This window comes from Phodopus roborovskii, unplaced genomic scaffold, assembly GCF_943737965.1.
Source record: "Phodopus roborovskii unplaced genomic scaffold, PHOROB, whole genome shotgun sequence".
Classification (NCBI taxonomy): domain Eukaryota; kingdom Metazoa; phylum Chordata; class Mammalia; order Rodentia; family Cricetidae; genus Phodopus; species Phodopus roborovskii.
In genome coordinates, this window is record NW_026125052.1 from 17,302,569 (window position 1) to 17,312,620 (window position 10,052).

The 10,052-nt window shown below is 50.3% G+C and overlaps 2 protein-coding genes across 3 annotated transcripts in view; one reads left to right on the plus strand and one right to left on the minus strand.

Moving 5' to 3' along the window:
* Window positions 1-6,856, plus strand: part of Eftud2 (elongation factor Tu GTP binding domain containing 2) — a 38,574-nt gene extending 31,718 nt beyond the window's left edge. The window contains exons 19-28 of the mRNA XM_051177813.1: window positions 994-1,095; window positions 1,712-1,794; window positions 3,535-3,621; window positions 3,785-3,911; window positions 4,088-4,175; window positions 4,749-4,867; window positions 4,955-5,049; window positions 5,672-5,825; window positions 5,990-6,097; window positions 6,392-6,856. Of these exons, the coding sequence (XP_051033770.1) occupies window positions 994-1,095; window positions 1,712-1,794; window positions 3,535-3,621; window positions 3,785-3,911; window positions 4,088-4,175; window positions 4,749-4,867; window positions 4,955-5,049; window positions 5,672-5,825; window positions 5,990-6,097; window positions 6,392-6,487 (1,059 nt within the window). The 3' untranslated portion in view covers window positions 6,488-6,856. The remainder of the gene's footprint in view (window positions 1-993; window positions 1,096-1,711; window positions 1,795-3,534; window positions 3,622-3,784; window positions 3,912-4,087; window positions 4,176-4,748; window positions 4,868-4,954; window positions 5,050-5,671; window positions 5,826-5,989; window positions 6,098-6,391) is intronic.
* Window positions 6,857-7,302: 446 nt separating this feature from the next.
* Higd1b (HIG1 hypoxia inducible domain family member 1B) lies at window positions 7,303-9,598 on the minus strand. 2 transcript variants are annotated; one of them, XM_051177867.1, is made up of 4 exons: window positions 9,437-9,598; window positions 8,616-8,765; window positions 7,962-8,096; window positions 7,303-7,437 (listed from the first exon to the last, which is right to left on the minus strand). In XM_051177867.1, the coding sequence occupies exons 2-4, from the start codon at window positions 8,713-8,715 to the stop codon at window positions 7,367-7,369; spliced, it is 306 nt and encodes a 101-aa protein (XP_051033824.1). In that variant the 5' UTR covers window positions 8,716-8,765; window positions 9,437-9,598; the 3' UTR covers window positions 7,303-7,366. The 2 variants fall into 2 exon arrangements, with proteins under 2 accessions (XP_051033824.1, XP_051033815.1); XM_051177858.1 differs by lacking the exon at window positions 9,437-9,598 and adding an exon at window positions 8,843-8,968.
* Between the last annotated feature and the right edge of the window lie 454 nt (window positions 9,599-10,052).

The window sequence follows — 10,052 nt, forward strand, 5'->3', positions numbered from 1 at the left end:
TTTAACTAGGTGCAGTGCTGGACACCATTAATCCCAGTCTCTTCAAGGTGGCATCAGGAAGATGCAGAAAGAGGCCACTGTGGGCTACAAAAAGGGCTGGAGCAGTTGAGAGCATTGGCTGCTCTTCCAGAAGACCCAGGTTCAATTCCCAGCACCCAGGTGGCTGCTCATCACCATCTGTAACTCCAGAAGGATCGGAAACTCTTTTCTGGTCTCACAGGTGCCAGGCATCACAGAAAATTAAAACAATCAAAAGTATACTCTTGAGCCTGCCACCAAACTATTTCTGAGAGGCGGGGAGGGTGGGTTACAAGGCTAACTTACATTGGTGGGTATAAGGATGGGCTTTAACCTGGATGGCCAAGGGAGGAATCATGTCAGTGAAGTCATACTCAGCAGCACTGTGCTTAATGGTCCTGGTGTCTTAGGGACCACCTCCTTAGGGCAGTATTGTCCTCTGAATTCTTATTTTGGGGACACACTCTTACTGTGCAATATTGGTTGACCTAGAACTAGCTATACAAATTAAATTGACCTCAAGATCAGGGTGAATCTTCTGCCTCTGCCACCTGAATGCTGGGGTTACAAGTATACCACCACACCCAGCTTTTTTTCTTTCCTTTTTTGGGGGGAATGTGGGGTGAGATGTAGAGGGTGCTAAAGATTGAACTCAAGGTCTCAGTCATGCAGGAAAAAATGCTTGACCACTGAACTAGTCCTGGCTCTCCACTGAACTTCTTGAGAGGCTGAAACAGGGTGGGTGGTAGTGTATGCCTTTATTTCATGTACTCTGAAGACCAAGACAGATCTCTGTGAATCCCAGGACAACATGGTCTACACAGAGAAGCCCTATCTTGAAAAGAAGCTGAAACAGTTGCTTCTTCTGATGATGGGTTGTGGTACCTTCATCTCCGGTGCATCAAATTTGTCTACGTCTGTTGTGACCAAGACAAGAGAGTCCCAGCCCTGGCTGCTGAGGCTATTGTGTTTCAGGTAGAAGAGTCTGGCGAGCATGTGATCCTGGGCACCGGGGAGCTCTACCTGGACTGCGTGATGCATGATCTGCGGAAGATGTACTCAGAGATCGACATCAAGGTGCCCCTCCCTCAGCCTGGCTTCCGGTTTCAGAGGGACGTCCTCAGTAACCAGACCCTCAGCTCCCCTGGATGCCCCTTTTATAGAGAGCACTTCCTGCTGCTCTTTGCCAGAGAAGATTCTAGAGAATGGGTTTACCCTGTTCACCCAGTCATTTTCAGTGTCATACATTTAAAGTCAAGGCTCCCAAGCCAGAGTTGTTCTTGTCCCTTCATTAAAAAAGAACTACCCAGTCTCTGGTGATTGGCTCAGAGTGGGCGTTGTCATGGAGAGTGGGAGCTAACTCTCTGGGTTTGTCACCACACATGGATGACACTATCTCCCAATCAAGACATACTCTCTCCAGGGTCTCTCCATTCAGTGGATGGTAGGTGATGGAAGCTTTCTTGGACCATAATTAAAGCCCAAGTTTTAGAGCCTCGTTTGATCCCCCATTTATTCCTGACTCCGAATTGTAATTTCTCTAGTCCCAGGCTCTTTGGTGTAGTGTGGACAGTTTAGCCTACTGTTGCAGAGCCACTTAGGGAGCTAATAGAGAGGGAGAAGAAACATACTTCCGAATTCCTTGTCCTTCCAACAAAACTCAATTTTACCTCAATTTCTTCTCATTACCTAGGTGGCTGACCCAGTTGTGACATTCTGTGAGACAGTGGTAGAAACATCCTCCCTCAAATGCTTTGCTGAAACACCCAATAAGAAGTAAGTAAGAGGAACAGCCAGGCATTGATGGTGCACGCCTTTAGTCCCAGCACTTGAGAGGCAGAGACAGGTAGATCTCTGTGAGTTGGAGGCCAGTCTTCAGAGCTAGTTCCAGGACAGGCTCCAAAGCTACACAGAGAAACCCTGTCTCAAAAAACAACAACAAAAAAAAAAAAAGAAGAAGAAGAAGAAGAAAGAGGTGGGGGCAAGTGAGAGCAAGCGGGAACAGATGTGAGCAGTTGGAATGACGTGTGGATGGGAAGTGCCGCCGGGAAACCCATTGCTTGGTATGGTGTTTTTGTTTGAAAAGGAGTCTCACACTGCAGCTCAGGCTGGCCTGGTTTCTCAGAAAAAAAGTAAAAGTAGGGGGGAGTGGTATGTATGGAAAGGAAGACAACCAACATCAGCCTGCACACACATGTACTTGTAAATACATATACGCAAATACTCAAAGGAAGAATCTAGGTGTGGTGGTGGTAAGTGCCTGAAATCCCATCATGTAGGAGAGGTAGGAGGATCGGGAGTTCTAGGCCAGCCTCAACCATATAATAAATTTTAGGGTAGCCTAGGTCATGTGAGATTCTTTATTTTTATTAAAAAAAAAAAAAAAAGGAAGGCATGGTGGCATAAACATCTTTAATCTCATCACTTGGGAAACAGATGTGGGTAGATCTCTACATAGTGAGCTCCTGTCTCAAAACAACAACAACAAAACAGGCATGGTGGTATAAATCTGTAATCCTAGCACTTGGAAGACAAAGACAGGAAGATTGCTGCAAGTTCAAGGCCAGGCCAGCTCCATCTATATAGCAAGTTAGAAGCCATCTGGGGCTGCACATATGACTTTGTCTTAGGGAAAGAAGGAAGAAAGGAATGCTGAACCTAGTACCGGGAACTGAAATCTCATGCTCTCCCACACTCCCTGCAGCCCTGCCCAACCACAGCTTTGTAGCAGTAACACTTCCTGAGACAGTGGGGGCTGCTTAGGTCCTTGAGTTTGCTTCACACCACAGCCCTTTTCTGCTCTGGCATTCCCTCCTGAGAATTTCCCAGCTGCCGCTCAGCTTTGTTAAATTTGCCCTATGTGTTAACTAGTTTTTGTTTGTATTTTGGGAAGTGTTTGGTTTTTTTGTTTATTTGTTGTTGGGTTTTTTTGTTTGTTTGTTTTTTGGGGGGAACTTGCTCTGTAGACCAGGCTGCACTTGAACTCACAGAGATCTCTGTCTCTGCCTCCCAAGTGCTAGGATTAAAAGTGTGAACCACCCCCACCACCCGGATGCTTTTTGTTTTTTAATGGGTGCTAGAAGTGGAACCAGCTCCTCATACATATTAAGCACATGCTGTATTGCCAAGTTTTACACTTTCCAGCTTCAGCCTTACTTTTCAAAAAGAGCAGACAGAGGGGCTAGAGACATAGCTGAATGGTTAAGAGTACTTGCTGCTCATGCAGAGGGACCAAAATTTTATTTCCAGCACATACGTGGTGGCTCACAGTCCTAGTCCAGGATCTCTAATAACCTTGTCTGGTCTGGCTTCTTTGAACACTGTACACATGTGGTACATGTGCATAAATGCAAGCAAAATAACTCATACACGTTTAAAAAGAACAAATGAAGGAAGACAGGATGCCCGCTGCTGCGCTATGCCTCTGTTTTCCATTTCTGTTACTGTCTCAGAGGTCTGTGTTATTGCCCCTGCTCGTGGTGACCGAGTCTCACTGCTCCTGTCCTTTCTGATCAGGAACAAGATCACCATGATCGCCGAGCCTCTTGAGAAGGGCCTGGCTGAGGACATTGAGAACGAAGTGGTCCAGATCACCTGGAACAGGTTAGAGGGCTCTGCTTCAGGCCTCACACTGCAGCTCCTTTGCCCGTTCCTGTGATGCCAGCCACCCTTCCTTTGTTGTCCTGGATGATTTGAGCAGACTGGGTTACTGTCTTCCAGAAAGGAAGGATCTGTGGCCCCAGGAGCCACTTTCTCTTTTTTCCAGGAAGAAGCTGGGAGAGTTTTTCCAAACAAAGTATGACTGGGATCTGCTGGCTGCCCGTTCCATCTGGGCCTTCGGTCCTGATGCTACAGGACCAAACATCCTAGTGGACGACACATTGCCCTCAGAGGTAGGGTACACTGATGGGAGGCTGGGAGGCCTGTGGCAAAGCATATGCCCTTGAGTGAGGAAACTGCAGTGTCCTCTTCCCTGTTGAAAGAGTGGCTCACACAGCCGTACTTTCCTCCTTCTAACTCAGTGGCTGTTGTCAGTGGACTGCTAAGGAACCCTAATGTTTCTCTGTAGGTGGACAAGGCACTTCTTGGCTCAGTGAAGGACAGCATTGTTCAAGGTTTCCAGTGGGGAACCCGTGAGGGACCTCTCTGCGATGAATGTAAGTTCACCATCAACTTCCTGATCTCAGTCCCCAGGACACTTGCACCTAGCTGCATGAGGTGACGACATAGAGATGGGTTTCCTGTCTTTGGGACTCAACAGGAAAAGCAACTTGGGGTACACTGGGCTATCCCAAGTCTTGGGTTAGCCTCCTCCCTGCTCCCTTCCTATCTCAGTGCCATCACTTGCTACAACCCTACGTTTGTTCTTAACTCCTGAGTAGAACCTGTCTTTGGTGTGCTGAAGAGAGATACGTGAGGGTAATCAGGTTGGAGTGGTTTATTGATACAGATTAGGCTACGTAGGAACAAATGCAATTTCTAGAACATAGTTTAGACAACTGTTCAGAACCATCAAGATAGACTTGTAAAAAATGGTTCATTGTCATAGCATGGCCTGAATCAGACTCTAAGTCCATGTTCAGCTGCTGACCTGTTTGCTACTGGCCTTGCTGATCTGATGGGTATTTGTGTCTCTTTGGCTGGCTGCACTATGGTCTCAGTGTAGCAAGTTACCCTCCAATTTTGCCATCCCCCTGTGACTAGCCCCACCTCTCCCGTATCCTTTTCAGTGATCCGGAATGTCAAGTTTAAGATCCTAGATGCTGTGGTTGCCCAGGAACCCCTTCATCGGGGTGGAGGCCAGATCATCCCCACAGCCAGAAGGGTGGTCTACTCTGCCTTTCTCATGGTAAGTGGGACTACAGGGAACAGTTGACTTCCCTGGACCGAGAATTAAGTGGAGGACCAGGCTGAGCCCTGTCTTGCTCTGTTGCAGGCCACTCCTCGTCTGATGGAGCCTTACTACTTTGTAGAGGTTCAGGCCCCTGCAGACTGTGTGTCTGCTGTTTACACAGTCCTGGCCAGGCGCAGGTGAGGCGCTTGTTGGTAGGGTGGGTACTTGACAGCAAGAAGCCCTTGGCTGCTGAGGGAGGGGGAGGAGGAGATGGCCCCAGCTGTTGCCCTCTCCACCTTTCCACTCCAGAAGCTCACAAGCAAGTAGAAGAGAACTGAGGCGGCCCCCGGCTTTACCATAGGCAATGGCTGGGGTTTCTTCTGAACTGAGGTGGCCCCCGGCTTTACCATAGGCAATGGCTGGGGTTTCTTCTGGGGCCCCTCCCTCCTGAGCTCCTGGGAGAATTGCAAAGTGAAGCAGTGATAGGGTTGTCCCTGCTCGTGCCCCCTCCCCAGAGGTAGTTGCTTCGCTAAGAGCCCGCCAGGTGCACACCTTTAGTCTCAGCACTCGGGAGGCAGATGCAAGAGGCCAACCTGGTCTATCAGGCCTGATTCCAGGATAGACTCCAAAACTATACAGAGAAACGCTGTCTCAAAAACAAAACAACAACAACAAAACCCAAAAAGAACCCCAAGCCCATCCCTCTGCAGAGCGTGTTCCATTAGGCCTTTATTGGGTGGTGCTGGCCTAGGATATGCATTGCCCTTGTCTTGGGGCCTGTGTACAGCCCAGGCCTTGGCCTTTGTCTTTCTCTCTCAGGGGACATGTGACTCAGGATGCACCCATACCAGGCTCCCCTCTCTACACTATCAAAGCTTTCATCCCAGCCATTGACTCTTTCGGCTTTGAGACTGATCTGCGCACGCACACCCAGGGGCAGGCCTTTTCCCTGTCCGTCTTCCACCACTGGCAGGTGAGGAGACCTGGCCACCTTGGCCTCTCAGTTCAGCACCCTGCCCTCCTGGCCATTTCCTCTTCTGTCCAGGATCTTCTTCCACAGCCCTGGAGAAGGCTTCTCCTTCAGGGCCTGAATCCTCTGGGAAGCTGCCTTGGCTAACTGAAATCTCTGTGTTCCAGATCGTGCCTGGTGATCCTCTGGACAAGAGCATTGTCATCCGCCCGTTGGAGCCACAGCCAGCCCCTCACCTGGCCCGGGAGTTCATGATCAAAACCCGTCGTAGGAAGGTAGTTCTTCAAACCATTCCCACCCCTCCGTCCCCAGGGTCTCCATGGGAGTTGTGCGTGCTTTTTCTTTCCCTTGGAGGGTAGTGTACTGCTGTTTGGAAAGATCAGTCCCTTTATTGCTCAGCTAAGCAGACATAGGGCCCAAAGGGAACAGAGGAGCTTTAACTGTACCTTAAAGGCAAGTCCTCAGACAGTCTAGACCAGCCTTCCCACTCCAGCACAGGGACCGATGCCCCTGTGTTCAGTTACCTTTCCTGTGGAGCTCACCCTAGCGTCTGACTTCATTCTCTACAGGGCCTGAGTGAAGATGTGAGCATCAGCAAGTTCTTCGATGATCCTATGCTGCTGGAACTTGCCAAACAGGACGTTGTGCTCAATTATCCCATGTGAGAGCCGTGGCCGGCAGCTCCCGCTCCTCCCTGCGGTACCCGTAGCCCTGGACTCAAGCTGAGACCTGCGGAGCTGGGCCTTCGTGCTCTGAGCGGGAACTGCTATGGCCCCTTCTGAGCAACCCAGAAACCTCCATGCCAGTGTCCCAGGGAGGAAGGGACATCTGGCCTCCCGGATCCTTCTGTAGCCTCTGCCTGGCTCCATTCCCAAGGAACAGAGAGGAGCTTGGGCCCGGGAAAGAAGAACGAACAAGAACAGGATAAAAGCGGTTAACCCCAAGGGGCCTGTCTTCAGGATTTACATGGAATTTTGTTTCTTACAAGTTCAACCCTAGCCATGGTTTGTAAATGAACAGAACATTCTGCCCTTTGCCTTGGTTGCTGCTTTCGTCCCCCTCACCCCGCCCTCTGCCTGTCTAATCTGAGCACTTACATTCTGGGTATGTGATTTCCCATGAGGCATTACTGCCTCTGCTCCCAGCTGCAGCTGCCTTCCTGACAGGGTCCCTAGGGGGCAGCCCATGGTGGAAGGAATGCCTGTGTCTGATTCAGTGTTCCCAAGAGCCCAAGGCCCCTCCCCAGCCCCCACTTTCCCATTCCCATTCCCATTCCAGGCTGCTTCTGGCTGGACATGACATGGTACAAGAGTCGCTGGGACCCTGGGAACTGTGGTGGCGTCCTAGGAGACTGCTGCACCTTAAGTCTCTCTCCCTTGAGTTGAGGCCAGAGCCCTTTGGTTCCCACCCATTGTACGGGGCCCACCCTCCATTACCACAGTTCCTTTGCTCTGCTCTACTCATGAGTAAGACACTTAACTTTCTTCAACATCGTTTTATTAGTTTCTTAAAGAGACACTGGGGAATTGGGCCATCCTGCCGCCTCAGGAGTCCGACTTTTCAGGGTCCTCTGACACCCTCTTGATGTAATCTCTGTACATTGTATACATGGCTCCTGCTCAAAGAAGGAAGGGAAGTGCCCGCTGGTGTCTGAGCCCTGGATCCTTTTCCCCATCCCGACGGCTCTATTCTAGCTTTTCCTGGAGACCCACCCAGCTTTCCTCATCCTTCTGCCCCAGGCCCCAACAGCTGCCCCAGACATCCATACTCAGGGAGCAACACCTCACAACAGTTCATACACTTTGATGTGCTGATTGGGCTAGCCAGAGGTGGTTCTTATGCATGGGGAAACTGAGGCCCAGTGAAAGGGACTATAGCCCACAGTCACAGCTCACAAGTAGCTGTTCCTTCCTAGCTCTCACATCTGGAGGAAATTCATGAAGCAGGCTGTCTTCATAATGTCCTATTGCCCGGCAACAGTGACCAATGGGGAGCCCTGGAAAGGCCTCAGCGCAGGGATTCATTAAGGAATTCATGTGGATTCCAGTGTGGGCAGCGGGGACTTGAACTTTGGACCAGTTAACTACTGACACGCTGCTTTGTCCCTCTTCTTCCCCTGATCCCCACCACACTGCTTACCGAGCATGATTGCACCCACAGCACATGCTTGTGCTGCCACTCGGGTGTGAATCAGATGTATGGACAACTTGGTAGAACCGCGAGCTTTCAGCCGGTAAATCCTGTACGCGGCTACCACCAGGCAGCCTCCGACACCTGGAGGCAGAGAACGCAGTCACTAGGCCTGTGTCCAGGTCCAGGGTCCCTTAACTCCCCTCTGCCCTTGCAGGTTGGGCACTGTGCACTAAGCGGATTATTTCATGCATCTAAGTTTGGAATATTACGTTTTCTCTCAATGGCACTGTTTAAGTGCCTGTGGCCTTTATGATGCCCCTTCCCCATGTTCAGGAAGTTCATTGTCATGATGATACATAACCCCACTCCTGGCTCCCACCTCTGTACATAGTCTGGAGCCTGGAAGAGAAACCTTGGGACAATACCCAGTTGCAATAAAGACCCCTATCCTGAGGCTTCTGTTAGTACCCTGTGTCCCAGTGCACTTTGCCTTCAGTCAGCTGCCACCTCCAGCCATGCAGACTCGCTGTATTGTAAGTCTGTTCCTTGTGCAGTGGGTGGACCACTTGAGTTCTCTTACCTTCTCATTCTTTGAAAGGACTAAGTCATGAAGTCCCAGAGAGGAGGCATCCATCCCAACCCTGTTCTTCCCCCACTCACCTATAGGCACCAGTGGAGACTCCCTGGTCTTCCTTAGGAACTTCTCAGTCAGGTTGTCCTCACCCTCAGGTGGCACCCACCAGCCCTTGTTAGCAGACATGATTCCCGCTCCAGATGTTAGCAGCTGTGTGCCTAGGCTTCAGCCTAGCCCTAGAAGGAGGTAGTCTGCAGTGACTCTGATTCTTAGTCTTCAGGGGGAAGAGAGAGATTACCTGCTAAGACCTTACCATGCCCAGCACAGCCTGCACTTGAAGAGATACCCTGTTCTCCGGTGTTTGGCCACTGGTAGCTACTTTCTTCATGTCCCTAACATCTGCCTCCTCTCTAGTTCATCTGACTTTTCCTGATCTCTTCCTTCCTGCTCCGTATCTGCATTGCTATGGGTGTGATCCTCTGGCCAAGAAAAACAGCCGGAACAACCCAGAGTAGACTGGAACAGTCTGAGTCTTGGGGCCCCTTTGGTCTTGGATCTGTTGACAGTTGCTCCTAAGGGAACTACAGAGGAAGGTCTGGCTCTAGGGAGCCAAAACTGTCCCAGGCAGATGCAACAATGGTTAACAAAACCACTGGAGCAGATGTCAATGAGACATTGGTATATTTTGCACCTCAAGACTGAAGGAACAAATTCTGGTCCTCAAGCTGCTCACCAGCCTACTACCTCCATCCTGAGCTCCTTGTGAACCCCTAAAAATGTCTACTCTGATTATAGCTAAAGTCAGTCCTCTGAGGAGGGGTTCAGCCCCGAGTCCGACCACAAGACAAACTCTGTCCGAGCCAGCTCTTCCTGGTAGCCTCCAAGCCTCCAGCATTCCCATGCTTACCTAAGATAGATGGCTACAAAGTGGAGCATGAACAGCCAGACGAGCGAGCGCTCAGTATCTGCTGCTTTGCAGCAGCCAGAAGCTGATGCCAGAGTTGTCACTATGGGGTCAGGGAAGCAGTGTCTTTGAAGTCAGGAAAGTGGAGAGGAGAGGGCAGGGCATCAATCTTATTCCCCCGCCCCATCTGTTGAGCTCCAGACACAGCAAAGTGAGGTTAGACCTGAAGGAAGAGGCCTTAGCTGATGTTTGTGTATACGTGTGAATGAATGACTGCTGTGGGGAACTAGGAAAGCAACGATCGTCCTGCTCCAGGGGGAACTGTTTCACACACACTCATGAGCAATGTGAAATAAGGGAAATACTAAAGTTGGGGGGGGGGGATTTCTGGCCTTAGCCTTGGTCTGTTTTTGAACCAAACCTGTAACCCCAGCTAGTTAGGAGACTAAGAGAAGAGGATTGCCTGGGCCAGAGTGAGTTCACTGGACAACTTAGTGAGACCCTGTCTCTAGAAAAGAAATAGGTGTGTCGGAGCACATCTTAATACCAGCTCTCAGGAGGCAGAAGCAGGTGAACTGCTGTGAGTTCCATGCCAGCCAGGGGGACAGACCCTGTCTCA

Bases quoted from the DNA above. Each gene is read 5' to 3' on its own strand.
- Higd1b (XM_051177867.1), bottom strand. From the start codon at position 8,715: ATGTCTGCTAACAAGGGCTGGTGGGTGCCACCTGAGGGTGAGGACAAC. The intron at 8,097-8,615 runs GTGAGTGGGGGA...CTCTGCCTCCAG, and splicing joins GTCTCCACTGGTGCCTATAG to GTGTCGGAGGCTGCCTGGTG. The intron at 7,438-7,961 runs GTAAGCAGTGTG...TTCTTTGAGCAG, and splicing joins TGTGGGTGCAATCATGCTCG to GAGCCATGTATACAATGTAC.